Raw genomic sequence first — 21,929 nt, forward strand, 5'->3', positions numbered from 1 at the left:
ACACCCCTGCCCCACTAATTACAAAAGTACCAGGGATGCAGCTTACAGAACATGGGAGCTGATGACCTACTAAAAGAAGGTATTTTATGAGCAGAACTATTATTTGTAACATTTGATAAAGGTCCAGCCATAAACACATCTTTTTTAGTTGACAGTCTGTTGTTTGTTTTGGGTTGTTTTTGTTTGTTTGTTTTCTTTACTTTTTTTATTTGATTAAAGATGATCCTGTAAATTCAAGACCTCAAAGCATTACACAGAATTACATGTAACACATACAGGTTCAAACTAGTACAAATCCATAAGGTGAAGCCTCTCTAACTCACCAAAATAATTTCTAGGACAATTCACTGAGCTGTGAATAGAAAGAGACCATATGTTCACAGGGTGTATCTAGGAAGTCAGCTAGAAAACCCTAAATTGGGAAGGATGTTCTGATTTAGATCCTAAGCTAGAAGTCAGAGACTCAAAAGTGTGGAGTATGTGCTGAATTTTCTGCATGGAAAGGGCTTATAAGTGCAGTTCCTGTAAAGAGAAAATTATGAATGAAATTAACATTCTGCTACAACAGAAACACTGAAAAACTACTCAGAATTATTTCATTTGGTCAACTCCATGGAATCAGAAATTTAAAATACAGGTTAACATTATGCAAACAGACAATGTGGCAGCACAATATACTCGATTTGGAGCACTGCAGTAATCTGCTAAGCAGGAGAAGCCAGGTTAGAGTACAGTTTCAACCATGCTGAAGGGTCCAACACGAGAGCTGTAATTTCTAAAGGTCTGGAAATCATCAATACAATTACACTGATAATTTTAGCCATTTATAGAGCCACAATCATATGGAAAGGAAATTGGCTCATGGAATGTATTGCAAACTGAAGGAACAGCTTCTTGCTAGAGCAGAGCTTCCAGTGGGAATTTAAATGTGAATTTTATCACTCTGTGTTGTAGTTGGTGTATTTGGTCTCTTGTGGGTGGCATCCCCAGCTGGTTTGGCTGTGCTGTGGCATTTGCTCCTGCCATGTGTCCTGCTGGAAGGCAAGGCAATTCCCACTGCCCTGCTGCCACCCTGAGGGTCAGAGAGGCTCTTCTCCACCAAGCTCCTACTCCATCCCTCCACCACACCTCTCACTGCCAACCTCAGCAGTTTTCCCCTCCATTTTCCTCTGGGGAAAAGATACCCAGGTTTTCTTCTTAACTCACCAGGTCTCCTTTGCCAGCCTCTCACTGTACTAGTGAAGAGAACTGCTGCATTTTATCAGTGATGCAGGACACAAGATTATAAAACCCTGTCTCATCCAGCTCAAATTTAAAACATTTTATGATCTTATTGGCAAATTCCCTTAGGAATAAGGTATGTTCTTTAGGAATAGACCTGCCCCATAAACCTAATTCAAGATCTGGGACCAACAACAAGCCAGTGGGACAGGCCTTGCCTTTATCAGACAGCTTTTTCACTAAAATTTAGGAATCCTGGGCAAGCATTTCCTTTAGATCAGTTTTGCCAGCCTCTAATTTTGCTTGCAGATTACAGCTTGCAGATTGAGCCATCAAAACTTCAGATTTTGGGATTAAACCTGTGCTTTCTCTATTGTCTAATTTTGGTACCCAGTTTGAGACTTACACTTTCCTGTACGTTATCCACTGCATGGCTCCGCTCATCATTCTTGTTGTAATTCTGGATTGCCTCAGTGTATGTCCTAAGGAAAGTATCCTTGATCTGTGAGGGTGAGGAATAAGAAACAGCCCACATGAGCAACAAGAAGCACAATATCTGAAGCAGTTCTTGCAGGAAGCAGATTTCCTAACAAAAAACCCAAACTAGCTCTTCCCATTTGTTTTTAAGGGTGTTTTTAGAGCTGGCAGAGCTCCCTCTTAAATGTCAGGAATAATTTATGCCATTTTTCCAGTGGGATATCAGTCACAGAAAGAAGACTACCCTAGCAAACTGATATGTTAAAAAATACTGTAAAATGACTTAACCTATCAAAAAGGTATCATTTTATGCTTTTCCACCCAAACACTTTGCTCCAGCACTAAGTCTGAAGGAGACTTCATGCTTCTCCCTGCTCATGGATGCCAGGTGTACAAACACACTGGGGACACAAGCCAGTGGCACCAAAGCAGGACATAAATCTCCTGACCAGGCATCCCCAGCACCAAAGGGATTTGGGTAAGGAACAAGAGGTCCCTCAGCTGGAAGGTGTCAGGCACATCATCAGGAATGGCACTCGGGGTGGGACAGGGGCTGGGAAGCAGATGATATGAGCAACCTACATGGCTGTGGCCTTAACGAGAGACTGCCCCTCCCAAAAGGGAGCAGTCTGACACTGGGGCTGCTGCAGGTTAGGTGGGATGAAATGGGAATCCTCAGCAGCTGGACAGGCACCTCAGGACCACATTAAAAACAATCCACTGCTTGCACGGGTGAGCAGCAGAAAACTCTATAGCAGTGGAAATGTCATGTCAAAAGAGCTGGAAAACCAGCTGACACAAAGAGAGGAGACAAGGAGGGTCCTGGGGCTGCTCTGGTTCAGCACCAGTGGCATGTAGGTCCATGGACTTACAGCCAGAGATAGACCTGATTACAGTGGATAAAGCAGGAGTGTTACTACAAATCTAGACCATCATGCTTTTTTAAAGCTTCTTCCTGTCCCAGTTTCCTCCCTCACTCTACTTCTAATCTCTCCTTATTCTCAAGATAGAAATGAAATCCCATCCCACTCCCTTCCCACCCCCTCTCTCCCCCCCACCTCCCCCAGGGAAAAAAAAAAGATTTACAAAACAGCAATTCTGGTGTGATGCAGAAGTTTTCTCTGCCTTACATAAACCAGCATTTGCCTGGCTGAAAAAGTGTGTTCAAGAAAAGCATTTAATCTGTTTTGCAGCCCTCAGCATATGTAAAAGATTAAAGAAGATCTTCCGTGGTGGACACACAAAACCTGATAGCTCCAGAGTAAATCACCAGGCAGCTGAGGGCAGGAGCTTTGGCTAAATGCCCTCATTTGGAATGGCACTGGTTCTTAGGAGCTGTACAGGTCATTGTGTCACAGCAGCCCCATCCCTGGAGATGTGCTGGAGCCAAGCTCAGTGCCCTGCACATTCTCCACCCTCCAGGGAGCTCCTCAGCAGCTCCTGCCCTGCCAGGGAGGCTCTGCCAGCTGCAAACATTCCCACCTCCCACCTTCCAGCTCAGCACATTTCCACCTACCTCGTGGCGAAAGACAAAGCCTGAAATGCCAGCCACCAGCTCAGCCAGGAACACCAGGGACAAGAACATGGCATACTGGAAAGGCAGGAGGCAAGAGAAGTCAGAGCACGACAGGCTTTTGTCTCAGCACAGATGTTATCACATGAAATGTAACCTTCCCCTCTAGGCACCCTTCAAAGATGTTAAGAAACCAAAGGTCTTTTGGAGGAGATACACAGGTTATGACCTGAATGTAACACACGTGTTTATACAACTCACAACTAATGTATATTGCTTAATTATTGGCTTTCCTGACATTTCTGTTCCAAGTTTCTCAGCATTCTTATATAAATTAACACACTCACGTGCCAGAGGTGGATCCAAGTCACTCAGGTTTTGATCTTGCAATAGGGAATACAAACAGACCCTTCCTGTTTGCATGGTGCTCTGCTAAGCTCAACAGGCTTCCCCAGGTGTTTTGGTTTGTGTTTATCTGTCTCACTGCCAGACTGGGATTGGCTGCCTGGTTCCTGAAGTTTCTCCAATGAATGGACTGAAACATTGCCTTGACTGGAAATATTCTCACAGTAACATTAGACATATGCTCCAAATACTTTGCTGAGCCAAGGTCCATATTTGGCTTTAGGTGCAGCATTTGGATCAGGAGCTGAATAAACCTTGAAAACAGTGCTTTCAGTGTAGGCACTCACCAAGTACTCAAAATATATTGAAGCAGAAATAAAGACGGTAAAGAAAAATTGCAAAGTGGGATAGTAAAATTTGAAGTTGGGGCTTAATTTTCTGGAGGAAAAATTACCTTTTTATTCCACCTGCTAAGTAACAGTTAATTAAGAAAGGAAATATTTTAAATTCAGTCCTAGCAGGATTTAGTGGAGAAAGGGAAACATAGCTTTCATGAAAGGTTATTGGGAAAAGGAGCACAACAGTGTAAGCAGAACTAGAAAAAATATGTCCAGTTAATGCAGCTGTCAAAACACTGTCTGTTCAGGAGAGAAAAGAAGTTCAGGAATATTTCTTACATGTACAATGAAAATAAACCCACGTGCTTGGAACACCACATGCTAGGGTTAGTGGCATAGCTTTAAGAAAGTTATGGAGCAGCTAGCAGAGCCTGATTTCCTATGGATTTATACCATCATTCACCTTTATCCCTTTCCCATCTGGCCTGCAGTGACTCCAGCAAGCCTCTGCACATGCCCTGACACCCATCACCAGCAAGAGACAGCAGTGAGGTTCTTGCCAGCTGGCCACCAGCTGATGGAATTGCAGCTGCTGCCTCTCCCCTTCCCCTCCCTGCCATCATTTGAGGAAATTAACTCCCTTTAACATGTCCTTTCTTTTTTAAAATGCAGTTAAAACTGGAGAAAAATAATCCCATCTCCGTAGAAAACCTGTCCCAAAATACTGTAGCAGGAGGTGCATTGCACTGTCAAGCCCTTTCTCACTAGTTCAGTGTTTCATAAGTGCTATTTCCACCCTTCAAATCATTCCTCATGCAGCATTTTGCTCCTAAATATGCCTAGAAACACAGTTTATAATGTAAGTTTGTTTAACCTGTAGTTATTTTGAATTTTAAGGAAATTTTCCAGAACTTTCTGGAAAACTCAGAACAGAGAAATTCATATAGAGAGAGGTTAAAGTGGACTGAGGGACAACAGCTCCCCCTCTGCTCAGTGCACCTTGAGCCCCTGCTGCTTTTGAGGTGAGGCCAAACATACCATAAATGCCCTTCTTTTTGGGTTGAATTGTTCTATCCTAGAACAATGTTCTCCTAAATGTTAGGAGAAAAAGAAGGGCAGGCTTTCATGAAGTTCCATAATTTCACATCAGGGTATTAAACTGATCCCTTAAAATACAATTCAAAAGAATTTCAAATTGATGATGCTTTGGGAATCTTTCAGATTGTAAATATATTTATCTGTGTGGCTCACAGAAAACCAGAATGATTGTAGAACAACTCACAGAGCAATTCAGCAGCACCACCCTGCTCCAAACACATGGGCCTATGTGCCATGTGTTGCAAAATTCAGTCACAGTCAATCAAAAACTGGGCTTGGTGAAGGTTTTTCCCCCCCCTCTTTGTCCAAAAGGCACAAATGTTGAAAGTAATGATTAATAAAATCTAGCTTATGTGCTTAAGAAGTTTCACCAACATCTGTCAGGGGGTGGGGGTGTGGCAGCAGCTCTCTGGTCACAGAGAGTGACAGGGACAACTTTCCCAGGCATCCTCCTGGGAAAGGCTGTGAGAAGATCAGAGCAAAGAATGAGAAACAATTCTTATCTTAACCTGTTGTTGTGAACATGTGGAGGGTTGTTATGGAGATTTGTTTACCAAAGGGTGGGTTCTTACTTAGCCAAAGGTGATGGTGTTTTAATTAAAGGGCCAGTTAGGTCCAGCTGTATCACAACTGTCTATAAAAGCAATGGCTTTCTTATTCATGATAACAATAATAATAAAGAGATTGATCAGCCTTCTGTGAATCACAGAGTCCCAGCTAATTATCACCCATTGCAGTGACAGTGGGGGGAATCCCTGCTGATCCCAAACCCTCCTCCCCTCCTCAGGCACTGGGGTTTGCTCACCAGCTTCAGCATCCATGGGCTGCCCCGGCAGGTGGCAAAGCAGCCGAAGAGGCCGAAGACGATGATGGTGGTGCCCGTCCCGATGAGCACGTAGGGGGCATTGGTGGAGTTCTCAGCAATCAGGGAGATGTAGGTGCCAAGGGTCAGCTTGCCCCAGACTCCCACTGCCAGCAGGATAACGCCAGTGATCTGCAAAGAATCACAGAATAAAGAGCTTGGAAGAGGCCTCTGAGATCATCCAGTCCAACCCACGCCCTAACACCTTAACCAGACTATAGCACCAAGTGCCATGGCCAGCATTTTTTTAAACACATCCAGACATGGTGATTCTACCACCTCCCTGGGAAGTGCATTCCAGTACTTTATTATTATTTAGGTGAAATATTTTTCCTGATGTCCTATAGTAGAAGAAATGTATTGTATTTGAATATCTGTATATAAGCTTTGCCCTGGGAGGTCCCAGTTGTCCTTGATAAGCTGCAGCTGCAATGTCCTTAATTAAGCTGCAGCTGTGACCAATGAAGATAACTAAAATAAAAGAGAGCAAGTTAGCCAGTCAGGGAGAGCCTTGAACTGAGAGAGAACAACATGCAGAAAAAGAAGGGGTCTGTGCTGTGAAGATCTGCAGCTGTAAGAATACACTGAAGAAGTATAGACTTAAGAAATCTGACAACAACAATATGAAACTCTAGAAATAGAAGAACAACAACAATGTCTAACCTATACCTTCCCTGACATAGCTTGAGACTGTGTCCTCTGGTTCTATCAGTTACTGCCTGGTGGAAGAAGGAACAAACCTGTCAGGAACGGTGGATTTTTTTTTTTTTTTTTTTAATTTTTTTTAAGGTTGGGGTTAAATGTGCAAGATGGTATTTTTTGTTTGGATTTAGATGTGTATTAGCTTTTATTTATATTATAGTCTTATAAATCGTGGGTTTTATAGTGCTTTAATACACTAAAGATGGAGTTGTATTTTTTTCTTTATAAGGCTTTTTTAAGGCTAAACTGTCTAATTAAGAAGTGATATTTAAATTATTTTTACTTTTAACTTAATAACTAACTACTTGTGGTTCCTAATGTGGAGTTTTAAATTTAATTATACCATACTACTTAAACTTATGAAGATAAAGGTGAAGAAGAAGGACAAGCTTTTGGTTTATTTTTTTTTAAATTTTGTTTTATGTATGTTTTATGTTTTTATTTTGTTTTATGTATTGTTTATATATTCTAAAACTTTAAATTTTAAGTTTTCTACCATGTCATATTATACACTTCTATTTAAACTACACACTTATAATCTCAGTTTTATCATCCAATTTTGGAAGCCTTCTCCACAAACCCAGGTCAAATGCAGTGTTCCCTTGGGGGGTCACTGCTTGCCAGCACAGAAAGCCTGAAATTCCCAGCCAGCAGGGTTCCAAGCAGGAGCCACTGGGGAGGGCATCCAGAGCCTTCCAAAGCACTCAGTGATCCTGCAGGGATGTGCTGGTGCCCTGCTGCTGGCAGCAAGGAGCCTCAAGAGCTCCAGAGGGACAGACAGATGAATTAAACTCCTGCACCTGTTGCATTGAGGCTGGCACTGAAGGACAAACCCCTAAGGGTAATCACTGCCAGGGGAGGATGCAGTGCACCCTGCAGAACAGCTCTCTGCTCCTGCAGCCCCAGGGACACACAGCCAGCTTCTCCTGTCCCTCTGCCTGAGTGTCCCCTGCTCCCCTTGATCAGCCTCAGCAGGTGCTGGCATTTCTGCTGCCACCTTGGGACAGGATTAGCAGGGACTTCTGCTCTCCTGCTCACAGTGGCAGTAATAATAAATCCAGCTCTTGTCCATCTTTCAGTGCAACTGTGTGAAAAGTGCTGAATCCTTGTTATGGCACCCAACAGCTGAATGTCAGAAAAAATCACTGAGGAGCCTACCCACCCACAGACAGTAATGCCCTGGCCAAGTCTGTCCCATCCCTGCACTTCACCTCTCCTTGGCCTGAACAAAAGTGGATTAATCAGCAAAATCTGAAAGCAAGCTGCAGGGGACTGGGGAATCTGCAGAACAACTTCTGGTTTCTCGCCTCCAGTTCCACAAAGGGCTGGTTTCTGTGCCTAAGCTGCTGAAAGTTTTACCACCATCCCCAGGGAGGCATAAAAGCAGCCTTCACTGCCAAAATGAACAGGCAGCTTCACATATGAAAGAGAGCTCAAGCCTCCTAATAAAAAGCATTTTTAGTTGGCTGTTTGAAACAATTACTAACCCTTTACTATGCATTTTAAGAGTTTGGTTTCCCCAGGTCTCAGGGGGGGGCTATTCAATTTATGGCACACACAGACTTTGGAAAAAAGGAGGAAAGCCTCTTGGTGGTTTATTTCCCTTCTGCTTCTTAATAGAGCTCTGATTTACAGGGATTTAAGGAAATCCCTGAGTTTGTTGGGAGGTCTGAGCCCCTGGGAAGCTTGGCATGGTGCAGAGGGGATGGGATGTTCCCACAAAGACACACTGGAGATGCACCTCAAGCTGCAGTGACTGCTGGAAATTTTGCTCATGAAGACAAAAAACCCATAAGACTTCTCTACAAACCTTTCCATGACCTTTATTCAGCAGAGCACAAGCAGTGGTGTGACTAATGCCTACCTCCACCCCAAGGCAAGCCTCATTTCCTTATTTCCAAGACACACTTTTCATCACTATCTCTCTGTGCCATCACACAGTTAGGGAAAAATCAATGTACTGGTTTCTGGCTTGGTTTTTAGATTTTTCTTTAAAAGCAGGAGAGAAATGGGCAGACAGAAGACCAGGACAGTGCTGGCCTGAGAACAAGGCAGCAGGAATAGACACTGCTCTGGACACTCACCATCAGTACACACATCTTCCCCTTATCTCCTTCCTTTGGCCCAAAATCTCTCCACCAGCCTAATTCTGTGATCTGTGACCAGGCTCAATTGTTACAAAAGCAGGGTGCTCTGTGTCCCTTTACGCCTGAAAGGTCTAAAATGAAACTCAGAGCACCTTCTCCAATGCACAATCCCCCCCACCTCCTCCCCACCACCCCAGTCTTCCCTACTCCCTTTCCACGGTAAAGTTTCAATTCAGGCAATGATCATACAGGAGATGTACAAAGTATTTCAGATATCCTGGCAGTCAGAGGAGAGTGATTGCCAGCCCTTTGGCCTTTAGAGACCCTCTGAGCATCCAAACACCTAAACCAAACACCTTGGTTTATTTACAAACACCTGGAAGAGCCAGCACACATGGAGCATGAGAGCAGCAGTGAAATTCCACCAGTGAATTCCTACAGCAAAACCCGGTCTTCATATGGCCCAGCAAGAATTTTAAGATTTGTCCTGGAGATGCTATGACAGCTACAGCCTACAGTGAGGGAAGAGTGCCATAACCCCACTCCAGATCCTCAGCAGCCACAGAAGAAATGAACTGGCAGCTGCCCCAGTTGCTCATTTGGGGCATCATGCACATCCATGATGCCCCAAATGAGACATCTGGAGTGGTACAGAAAAACCAGCATTTGCAAAGGGAAAAAACCTCCCAAAAAAACCAAAAAGGAAGAAGTTTCCCTCTAAAAAGCAACTGCCAGACACTCCTATCTAAATGTAAGCACACGTGGGATCCTGTCTTTTGGTGTTTTTAAGGGAAAGCAAAAGAGAACAACTACCCAAAATCCCAAGTTTCAAGGCCTGTCACAAACTTACCAAATGCTTTTGATTCAGAAAAAAACTCCAAAGTTTTCCTTGGACTTTATACAAGCCTTGGCTTAAGCAGAAATAGCCCACCCTGGATAACACAGGCAAAGCTCATATCCACACCCAACCAGAGAACATCACTGGAGAGATTCCTGCCAGCAGCCAGGGCTGGCCTGATTTATCCATGCTTGGGACCAGTTCCTATGATCATAAAAAGCCCCAGAAACTCAGACAGGTTTTGTGTCCACAAATGGGCTTGCAAGTGGTTTGTGCTGGTTTTGGTTGTCTCTTTTTCATGCTTGCACCCTGTCTTGCCCCCCGCACTGTTTTGATGGATTTTCCCTGCACCTTCTGTTTCTTTTCTGTGTTCTTTCTGTAGTTTGAAACATTGTTAGAAAGCTATTTCATCCTGGATTCCATCAAAGGTAGATGATATCTTCCTTACAAAAGTTCACTGCAGTGGAAGCCCCTTGCACTCATGTTTCCTCAGCCAGGAAACCAGAGATGCAGCATTCCATAAAACATTATTAGTCCTGACCTTCATTTAGGTCAAAATTTTAAAGGTTAAAAGGAAAAAAAAAAAAACCCTCAAAACACAGGAGATATCCAAGTAGGGCAAGGATTGTAAAGGCTGCACACAAGTAGAAATCACATTGTTTAGTCCTAGCAGGTCTCACATTTCAGTGCCTCTGAGCTCAGGCTCAGCAAACACACCCCAGAACCCTTTGACTGATGAGATGGCAGGAAATGAAGCAGGTGGGCCACCTGGACATTTTCTAACAAAAAACACCACTGAAATCATGGTGTTCCCACAGAATGTTTTAATCTAGATGAATTAGATTCTTCTGGCTTAAAAAAAAAAATATATATATATCTGTGAACCAACCTTCCCCCCCTCACCCCCAGCTCTGCCTCTTGCCTCCCCTCAAGCATGGTACCACAGGCACATCCCACCATCACTGATTTCATTTCAAGGCAGACAGGCTTTCTAGTCCTGTTACCTTCCTTCAGCATCAATACAGATGATTCCAGTGTTACCTGCAGTACTGCTCACAGGTCAGGATGTGGTGGTAAAGCTACCATGCTGCAGGCAGGCAGAAATACAGCAGAACTGACTCTCAGCTCTAACTCCACTTGTCCAATGAGCCAGCTGCTTTTTGGAGACACACAGACAAGGATGTGGCCAACAGCACTGACACAAGGGTGTGTGCCACAGCTTTACAGGACACAGGGAGAGTCATGCCCTGGTAAGGATGGGCATTCATAAAATCAGAACTAATACTAAACACATGCAGTTCCTCAATAAAAGGCAACAGAAAAGTGTTTGAGAATTCCTTCTTTTATTAGTGCTAAAACAAATATCAAACTATCAATCCCCTTCTTCTAGGTAACACCAAAATCTGCAGAGAGGAGTGTTCAGAAAATAACTTCTGAAAGTGCACTGTCTTTAGTTCTGTCAGAATTAGGCAGGAAAACACTATGCACTCATTTCAACTGGATGCACACCACTCCTAAAAGAGTCTGTTGTCTCCACACCCCAAAACCCACAGAGCACTGGTGGCATGATCTGAAGGTTGCTGCTGCTGATACAGGAGGCATGAAAGGTTCTACACCTCACATCCACAGAGATTCAGGACTCTGGCATTCACATTCTCTGAAAAAATCCCTTTGCCCAGGACTTTTCTCCTGGGAAGCTGAGAGGCCTCAGAGGAAAAGGAAAACAATTCTTATCTCATTGGCTTCTCCTGTGTTGTGCTCACATGTGGAATGTGTTTGGAGATTGTTTACCCACAGGTGATTGTTTCATTGGATTCTGGTGTGAGTTGTTTTCACTCTTTGGCCAACCAGGGCCAAGCTGTGTCGAGACTCTGGAAAGAGTCAGGAGTTTTCATTTATTATCTTTTTAGCATTAAGTATCCTTTCTGTATTCTTTAGTATAGTATAGTATTCTTTAATATAATATAGTATTATAAAGTAATAAATGAGCCTTCTGAGAACATGGAGTCAGATGCATCATTCCTGCCTTCGTTGAGGCATTCCCTGCAAATACAATACAAGACCCTAATTCAAACCCTTATTTATACTCAGGATTGCCACATGTAATATTTAAAGTTTGTCAATTACAGAGCTGAAGATAAATGTGCAGCAGGAATTGCTGGTTTATTGGTCCACATAATCCATGTCCTCCTGTTCATTAGTGATGTGAGCAATTTTGATTCCTAAGGTCTGTCAAAATAAAACTTGGAAGCCAATGCTGATTGCTGCAGAGCACACAGCAATTCCTTCCACTCCCAAAAGCAGCAGGAAGAGCTCAGCATTTCTCTGGACTGGTTCTTTATCTACAGAACTGAGATGCAGGAGGGCATCTTCATTAATGAGGATCTATCTCACTGTAGGTACAATTCTTCTATTTCATTTCATATTTTCACCTTGCTAAATGAATGAAAAATGTGGGCAACTTAAAAAGAAATTCAAAGCAGCAGCAAAGAATCAGATACAAGGAAAATAACCACGTTGTTGGTATTTTCAGTTTCTCAATTCCAAATATTCCAATTCCATCCTTTTCCAAACACCAGCCTCCCTGCATTTTGGTGGAGGCATGCTGTCTCTGCACAGCTGTCCTGCAATCTTCTCAAACAGGCCAGAGAAAATGGATAATGTGCATAAAAAAGATGAAGCCAGGGGAAGGCAGACAAGAACTATCTCAATCCATCTTGGCTGAAGCTGAAAGGTCTAGCAATAGGTTTAGCAGGCTGTGAGGAAATGAGAAAGGACCAAGGCACACAGCTAATTAGCTCTTCCAGACATTTCCCCAAAGGAGGGAAACATTTTCATGAAGAAAATGTCTGACCTTGACAACATCCAGAACAAATCCTGCGTTAAAAGCATGTCCAGAGAGACTTAAAAATAACTGGCCTACCTCTGAAAATTTTATAACTTTCCCAAAATAGGCAATGGATCACATTCAAAATGTTCTTGCTTTACAGCTTGTCAAGCACTGGGAGTGGCTGGCTTTGAGTCTTCTCCTTCCTCAGCCCCTGGGCCCTCTTCAGGCAGGCAGGTGACTAAAAGTGATATAAATCTTCCTTTGAGCTTCAATGCCAGCTCTTCACAGGCAGGGGCAAAGCATTAGGCCAAGACACAACAGAACATGGGAATGCCTGTGACCCAGCAACACACCTGAATTCTCTGTCCTCACATCTGCTGATCCTGACTACACCTGCAAACCCATCTTGGGTCACCTTTGCACAGGGCTGATCTCTGCTGGAGCAAACAGGAAAGGAAGATGCCACCAGCTGTACCTTTGGAAGAAGGCAACAAGTTGGAAGCCAATAAATCATCATTTCTGGCCCCTTGGCAAACTGAGAGACAGCCTGTAAAGGTCACTGTGTTAGAGGAAAACACCTGCAGTGGCCATTCTTGGATGTAACTAACTGTTCTAGTGTCTTCTATTCCTGACTTCACCATTTCTTGACACATCTCCCCAGTACCTAACCTAATTACTTTGTTCCTCTGCTCCTGTAACTCAGGCCTGTCCCTCTCCTTCTTTGCTCCCTACAGTTTTCCATGTAAATAATTCCCTCCTAAAAAGCCACAGCCAAAAGGATTTAAAGGAAAAACGCCCTAAGATTAATCCACATTGCTCTCTGAGATGCCTTGCCTGTCTCACCTGGGCAGGCTGCCACACCTTGGGCTCAGGGTTTTCTCTCCCTGCTGCATGTGTGCAATGTCCAGCACAAGGAATCTTGCTCCATCCCTTCACCTCAGGAATCTGTTTGAGTTATGATCCCAGCTGCTCAGCATCCATCCAGAGCCAGCTGCTGTCACAACACTGATTATCCACCACAGCCCTTGCTGTTTCTGTGCAAAACTGAGATTCCTGCGTTTAAAGCTACATGTGGAAAGCATCCTCAGGGATACCAGGACAGGCAAACCACAGCAAGGGAGATGCTGCCTCTGCTCTCATGTCACCACTGGGTCAGAGCTGAGTATCTACCACACTCAGGGGACAATACTGAATCTGCCCTGAAACACAGTGGAGGAGATTTTGATTAGACACACTGATATCAAGCTTAACACCCTGTTCTGGCACAGCTCCTTTCTGTGGAGATGACTACCATCCTATTTCCTTTTCAATAATAGTTTTAATTTTCAGTGTTTGTCCTAGCTGGGACACTATTACAAGAACATGAATAGTTGTCCCAGGTGAGCTGACATCAGTTTAAGGTCCTCAGAGGTCAAACTGTAGTACTGGTAAAAAAAATGAAAAAAAAAAGAAAAGAAATTGAAATGTTGGCTGTCACACAGATGACAAAGTGAAAACCAAATTATCATGGAGCTGATCTGGCTTCTCACCACCAACTCTGCAGACAACAGAGTGTGTACTAATCCCTAACTTTAATAGTGCCTCTATCAACTGCAGAGTTAAATGACCTCTGAAAGGAAGTGGATATTTTATAAACAACACAGGTGGTGTTTCCCAGCACCCCCACCCATCCATACCAACCACACACCAAGGTCTAATGGTGCTTTCCTTGCAGGCTGGGGCAGAAATGACAACCAGGACTGAATCACTGGCTCTGTATGGAAAACAGATTAAAAATCACATAGAGGTGAGTGCAACCTTCTCCTTGCAACCAGAAGAGGCCAATGATCATTTAATGAACAGCATGGAAGAAAACATCACAGTAATTTTGTTTGCTGCAGGATAAAAAATTGGACATGGCCCAAGAAGTCCTAGGAGCACTAACAAGGACTGCAGTGGGGAGGCAAGAACTTGAAAACAACCTTGCAGCATTGCTCAAAACTAAGGATTTCTTGCTAAGACAGTGCAAATACCTATTTTTAGAGATTTCTTTTTTTTTCTGTAAGGAAACAATTGATTACATGCCACTTGTAGGAAGATTCAGGAAGAATAAGGACATTTGGGACCTGATCTCTATACTAATATCATGCCAGTGATGAATAATTATAATAAACAGCCATATTCTTATGCTGAAGATGTAGCTTTATAACACCTTGCACTTTCAGAAAAGAAGTTGGAAATCTCAGTAAAATTGAGTTCTTTATCATGAGAATTATAGTTATTTTTATGTAAGGCACTTCATTAAATGAGAGAAGATATTCTGCTTTGCAGTTTAATCACCAGTGGCTCTATTAATTGATGTATCTTTTAAGCCAGCTGGCAGACAAAAATGTGGTCATCTCTGGATAAAAATAAAACGCAAAAATACATTTCTGCTGGGAATTTTCAGACCTAATTTCTTGAAATGTAGCTTTAAATATGCATGACTGAACATCTCAGGGAAAAGAACTTAGAGAGTGGAGACTTCAAAAGCAGCATCCCACTCTGCAAGGCTAAGGCACACTCCTAGCCAGAGGAACTGGGGATGTTTTGGAGGTCTGGTAGTGCACAGAACAGAAGGAACTAACTGACCATCAGCAAAGTGATACAGCCAGAGAATATTAACCTGTGGGGCCTGAAAGTTTTTGGAAGCTTGAATGCAGAAGCTGTCCCTCATATTCTCACTTTAAAATCCCTTCAGTAGCAATGCAGAGGTGACAGAAACATTATTTACACAGCACGACATGGCTTGGCCTCAAATTTTAAAACAGTTCACCTATTTTACTGAGATAGAAGATCTGAAATTTAAAAAATGCAAGAAAATAAAATGTTTTGAAACAAGACTACCCCTAATTAAACACTTTGTTTCTTAAATGTTCTTGTTGTTTGCTTGCCTCCTAATAAATCAAGGCAAAATCTAAACTTCTATAATGCTTATGTGGACAAGGAAAAGGATTAAAAAGAAGCACTCTGAAAAACATCCTCTAGTGCTGTCCATGCCCATGGGACTCACACTGTGTCCAAAGCCCAGGCTGGGTCAGGCTTCAGGTGAAAGGCTCCCTTGTTCCTCAGGACTGACCAGGGCAGAGAAGACTTTGGGAGAGACCCCAGTCAAGGAGTTTTGGTAATTTCAGTGGATCAATCAGCACTTAAATTCCTCCCTGCACATGTAACAGCCTTACCAAGTTTGGATTTAGCAGTAAGAAAACTTGAAAAGAATTAAAAAGAGATGTGCAAGCTCATTAGTCACTGCACACAACAGCAGTGGCGTGAAACTCCTTCAGAATAATTTTTTATTCAAGCCACTACAGTCCTAATAACCTTCAGAAGAAGCAGAATATGGGACTGAGGTGTGAGATGATAAATTCAGTAGTAACAAATGCAAGGTCATGGTGCTGGGACCAATTCCAGCAGTTTCAAGCCCCTGAATTTGCAACTAATAATGGAGGAAAAGGACTTCTGAATGCCAGCTGACCACGGTGTTGATGAGGAACTGTCACCATGATATTTTCTGAAAAATCCTCTTTGCCCAGAATTTTCTCCTGGGAAGCTGAAAAGCCTCAGAGAGGAATGAAAGCAATAATTATCTGATTGCTGCTCCTGTGTTTGCTGCTTTGGAATGTGGCTTGGACATTGCTCACCAACAGGTGAATGTTTGATTGGCTCCATGTGAATTGTTTTAACTTAATGACCAATCACAGCCAGCTGTGCCAGACTCTCTGAGTCGGTCACGAGCTTTCATTATCACTCTTGTGAAGCCTTCTGATGTATCCTTTCTCTTTCTTTAGTATAGCATTCATAATATAATATAATATAATATAATATAATATAATATAATATAATATAATATAATATAATATAATATAATATAATATATCAGCTTTCTGAGAACAAGGAGTCAAATTCTCATCTCTCACCTTGTCCTGGGGACCTCACAAACACCACAAGGAGCCACTCATGGCACACACATAGAGCACACCCAAGGCAGTGGTGCATTTCCAAAGGTGAGGGATTCCCAGAGGAGCATTTCCAAAGGTGAGGGATTCCCAGAGGAGGCTGTTTCAGGAAGCTGAGGTGGTGCTGCAGCAGGTCCCTGGCAGGAGTGAGGGATGAGGAGGTGCTGGAGAGTCCCCTGAGCAGGAGTTGAGGTGTGTGGGGATGAGGAGGGGTGAGGGGATATAAACCTGCAGTGGGGGGATTACACTCCAAGGACAAGAGGGAGCTGCTTAAGCCCCAGGACAGCCCAGCCCATGCTGGCCATGGGCTCATGGAGGGTGCAAATCAGGGTGGTGAGGGTGGGAGCAGCCTCCTCCTCTGGGAGAGGGAAGGAGGGGAAAACAGCAACACAGCCAGAGCCTGCAAAGGGTGTCAGCTTTCATCCCTGCACTGTGGGATGGGGGCTGCACCTATGGAGAGCTGGGGGTCCCACTGAATGCCTAAAAGGCCGGAGCTGTGAAGAGGAAGGGGGGCAGCAGGGTCTCAGCCTCCATCCCTGCAGAGCCAGGATGCCTCTGGCAAGAAGGTTGTCAGCTGCAGCATTAATTTCAGTTCAGTCCATCCAAAAATCAGCTTGAGGGCACAAGTAATGATAAGGTTTTGTTTAAAGTTGAAAAGGGATTTTATTATTGCAACCAAGCCCCTCATGTCCTGATCCCATTTTAAGGAAAATCACTGGTTATTTACATCCTGATCAGACTCAGAATGGGGTGAGGACTGCCATTCCTACTGAGGGGCTGGTTTATTTTTTTTTTCCCCAGAAAGAAAACATTTATTCCATCATTACAACTTCTGGTTCTTTCTCCTTTCACATGAGCCATGTTCTCCTCTTGTGCTCTTCAGGCTCCAGTGTTTTCTGGAGGTCTGCTTTTGGAGGCAGTGCACAGAGGATGGATCCCCACTGTTGTACAGCTCACATGAGAAATAAAATGTTCTCAGTTCAGCATACCCAGGTCAGTCCTTCAAAACCAACCATGTTCTCCATAACCATCTGCATTTTCTCTCACTCACACCTCACCTGCTAAGGATGGCAAAAATAAGGTTTGTTCTACTCTAAAACAGCCCAGTTTTCCCACCTAAGGCCCAGCACTCTGGTTCTGCATCTACACAACAATTTTCACACTGCTCTGTTGTTCATTTGTGCACAGCTCTGGTTTTCATGTGCTGCTCCTGCTACAGGAGCCAAAGCCAGAAGCTGCTTTAAGTACTTCAATGCTTTTTTAGAGAGAGGAAGGAAATATCTGCCCCAAATCCCAACAGGATTGCAGAATCAAAATTTCATACCATGGCTTATAAATATGATTTTGAAATAGTTTAGGACCTGTAACCATTCACCAAAACTCCCTGGATAAAATTAAAAGAAACAACTTAATTGTGTTTTCTATTCCTATACATACACATATACTGGTGCTTAAATGGTTGAGACACGAGTTCCTGTTTGTGGGGATTCACTTGAGCATGTGTCTGAAAATAAAGGCCTATTCCTCACATATTAGCTGGGTTTTGCTACATGTCTGACACCTTTGATGTGTATGACTATATGTGCTTGCATGAAAGGAAAGAAATTTTCTGCATGAATGTAGAAATTTTCTACATTTCGAGTGGCCTGCACTCAAACTGCTAAATTCCAGCTGAAACAAAACCAAAAGACGTCAGCCAGAGCAGAAACAAAACTTAAAATATTTCAACCCAGATGTTTGATTAGTAAGAAAACAAAAACAACACTGCAAGAAAAAAACAAACAAACAAAACAAAAAAACCCAAGCAAAAGCAAACTAAGCCCAAAAATTGAATCAAACCAAAGCAACACAAAAGAACTTGAGCGACAAAAACAACAACAACAAAACCCCAAAAGCCATCACCACCACCAAAACAGCAAAACCAGTAAAAAATACCAGATAATTGCAATACCAAAGACAAAAGTGACCTGCAACTCTCTTCCCCACCAGCACAGTGATGCCTCCAGGAAAGCCTTTTAACCACAGGTCTCCCACCAACCTAAACTCATTCTCTGGCATGGGTCCAGCAGCTGTGGGATGCCATCAGGCAGGATTCCCTCACCCCATCCTGAAGCTTTGCCACAGCTCCTGTGGGAGCACAGGACAAATGTCTGAAATGTCTGAGCCATTTGTGGCTGCCAGTCCCCTTGAGAAGGGCCCTGGGAGGCAAAGGCGGCTGCTTCCCTCTGCATCCCTGCCACGAGCCTCCACCTGGCCTATGAAATGTCCTTTGGCAAAACCAACAAAATACCCCAGAACTGAGCAGGACTGCTCCTGCTGTTTGAGATGCACTATGAGATTTGCAGAAGGGATGGATTACTCTGGGTTTTAAATCAAACTCTTTAGATTTCTACATCTAGTACTTGAGGCTCGCTTGCTGCTTAATCCTTCAAGTTTTCTTTTCCTGGAAGAGCTGCAATGATGTCCTAAATGACAGACGGACCAAACTGCATGGGATTTTGCATATCTTATTGCTATGAAAGATGATTAATTTTTAAGTAATTTCAGGCTTCTTTATTCCTGTTCATCTCATCAGCTGTAATCAGGTTTTGATATTCAGTTAACATACTTGCTAACCAAATCTGCAATCAATGCAAATAAATTAAGCAAGTGGGTTCTTTAAAGGGAAGGAAGGGAAGGACTTTATCTGATCCTTGGCTCTGGTGCACACAGTTCCAGAGTGCCACGTGCAAAGCCTTTCTGAGCCTCTTGGAGCAGCCATCCCACTGGATTTTGGTGCTGCCCTTCAGTCCCCCAGGCACGAGATGAATTCCAGAGTGAGAGAAGGAGATGAGGTTTGTTCTGCCTGCAGCTCTTCTGAGTTTCCTTTAAAGTGCCTGTGACTGCAACAGCTGACTAAAGCCTCTCTGCGTGCTCGGCGTTAGTGCACTTCCATCTTCCCTGGAAATTGGGCTAATAAACCCCCCCATGTTTACATAAAGCAGAGAAGAAATATGTTGAGGAAGCAATTTCATTTTCAAGCCTGAATGGAAGTACTGCAATTAACGGAAAGAAAAAAGACAAATATAAAAAGTAGGCATTAAAAAACCTGTTATGTGTTTCAGAACAGCAATTAAAGGAAATGATTCACTGCAGAGCCCCTGTTGAAAAGATTAAAGAAAACCACTGCATCTTTCTCAAGAAGAATTACAGTTTGGAGGGGGATTTCATGCTGGTATAATGCTAGTTTATTTACAGATATTCAATATTTATCTTACTAGCATTCATAGGAGCAGTAAGGCAAGCTAATGTTACCATCATTATACACATCATTCTGTTTTATTTCATTTGACTGGTTGTTGTAAAATTCATGTTTGCACTGTTGCCAGTTGATCTTATTCAAGCCTCATCTCTGCTCTTTATAGGTTCCAATTTGGGGAACCACCTACTAACAAGAGAAAATAGAAACCTTTAAAAGGCTGAGCACGAGCCATAAAAATTCCTAACTGATTACTCTACCAAGCTTTCCTCTTTTACTTCACCAGCTCTTACTACACCCTGCCAGCAGCTGTCCCTAGGACTGTACTGTGATTCCAGGCAGGGATGAGCCTCCCAAATTTGCCCTCCTAGCTTGCTGTAGCTGATGCACACTGTTCATCCAGGGTGGCACACCAGCACCATGGTGGTTTACCAAATCAAGGAACCAAACAGCAAGAAAATAATGAATGATATCAGACTCTCTCAGAGAAGTTCCTGTATCCCAAGCTTCTCTCAGCTTAAGATATCAGAGCCTGGGAGCAATGACAGAGCAGCAGTACCAGCAAGGAAGGAAACAAAAATCAAACTGCTACACTCATCCATATATAAGAACAGTAATTAAAGAAAAAATTAAAAAACCTTGGCACCAAACAGTGTGGGAAAAGACCAGACACACCTTTTCCACCTCATGCTGCCAAGCTCAGTGTTAACACACAGCAGAATTCTCTTCCAAACTCCAGGCACATGCAAAAGGACCACATCTGCCTACTTAATTAACATACAGAATTATAAGGACCTGCATTTTGATATGGATTCTATTAAAAGGGGACCCTATGGTTTCCAAGCATGCCAGGCTGTTGGGGAGCTCTCCTGCCTCAATGCTGTAGAGGTCAAAGCTTGGGAATTGTGCACTTTCCTAGGATTCACAGCGAGAAAACAAAGGCTGCTCCAGCTGTGACAGCCCTGCCAAACAGTCCCAGCCAGTTCTGCTTCTCCAAAACCAAAACAAGCTATTCCTATCTAAGTGTTGCTGACAGGGAATGCTCCAAAATCAGTGTCTGGAGAAGACACAACCCAGCAAGTAACAGGAACTTCTCTGAGAGAGTCTAATATAATTCTCTATTTTCTTGCTGTTTGGTTCCTTGATTGAACTTCACACAAAGGATCCTCTATAGCAAAAGGTGCTGCTCCTTTAACCCTTATCCTGCTGTTTCTTATGGCAGTTTCCCACATGGGCATTTCCATTCCCACCTTACTTACACTCAACTTGGTACTTTAGTTTCAAGTTTCTACACTGCAAAGTCTTGATGCAAATTCTGCAGTGCAATTTGCTGCACTGCAGCTGTAGAAACCCAGAATCAAGATCAGTAGAAAGCATCCCAAAACCTGCCATATCAAGAAATGTGAATATCTAAAATTAACAAAAATTAATCTTCTTCTGTTTGTGCAAATAGGGGCATATTTTCAAAAGATATTCCAGATACACTGTGAATTAAGCACAGCAGGGCTGAAGCTCACTGACCTGTAAGTCACCCAAACACCATGAATGCAACACCAGAGGAATGTCTCATTGATTAAAGAAAAAGTACCACTCTTTAACACAGCAAGAAAGACAAACAATCTGACTCACAAAGCTCTTTGCAAAATGCAAATTGCTTGGAACTAACCCCTTCTACCATTACACCATTTCAAGAGATCAGGCAAAAACCTTTGTCTCTCAGGCCACCAAGTTCTTACCATCCATCTTCCAGGTTCCCACTTTGTCTCTTTCTAGAGAAATTATAGGAGAAACATCCAACCAACCACATCCATGTCCTAGACACAGAAAAGGGATTCAGTGCATCCCTTCCAAGAGCAGTGTGGTGTTGCCAGAGACAGGAGAGGGATTTTTGGGAGCTCTGGATGGTCCCTCTGGCTCAGGGAGTGGGGCTGAACACTTTGGTCAGCAGAGCAGCCTGGACTTAAAGGTTCAGATGCATGTCATTCACAGAGGCAAAGAGCTGTGGCTGGATGCTGAGGCACAAATGCATAAATGAGTGTCCAGATGAGAACACATGCCAGGAATGCTCCACATGGGATAAATTATGCCTCTGTGAGATCAAGCTGCCTTACAAAACAAAGCTTAGGTAAGTGCACCCCAGGAGATGCCTCAAAGCAAAGCAATGCTTGAACTATAATGAAAAAATGTTCTTTCTACATACTTTGCCCTCTTCCCCAGTGGAATTGCTCAAACAGAGGCAAATGCTTTATGCCAACATGACAAAGTAAGCTGAACTTGCTTTAGTCAAATTTGCTGATCAATACAGAACTGTAAGGGCTTCTAAAACACATTTACACTTCTGTTGAGGAAAATATTTTCTCATTCAAATGGATATTTTAATGTCAGCACAAGTAAATACACCCCTGA

The 21,929-nt window shown here is 43.1% G+C and overlaps 1 protein-coding gene across 1 annotated transcript in view; it reads right to left on the reverse strand.

The window, feature by feature from the left end:
- Positions 1–21,929, reverse strand: part of TSPAN7 (tetraspanin 7) — a 91,716-nt gene that overhangs the window by 13,190 nt on the left and 56,597 nt on the right. The window contains exons 2-4 of the mRNA XM_071430312.1: positions 5,798–5,986; positions 3,215–3,289; positions 1,628–1,723 (exon numbers count right to left, since the gene is read on the reverse strand). Of these exons, the coding sequence (XP_071286413.1) occupies positions 1,628–1,723; positions 3,215–3,289; positions 5,798–5,986 (360 nt within the window). The remainder of the gene's footprint in view (positions 1–1,627; positions 1,724–3,214; positions 3,290–5,797; positions 5,987–21,929) is intronic.

Source organism: Agelaius tricolor, unplaced genomic scaffold, assembly GCF_023055355.1.
Source record: "Agelaius tricolor isolate 1412-34295 unplaced genomic scaffold, bAgeTri1.0.p SCAF_7, whole genome shotgun sequence".
Taxonomy (NCBI): domain Eukaryota; kingdom Metazoa; phylum Chordata; class Aves; order Passeriformes; family Icteridae; genus Agelaius; species Agelaius tricolor.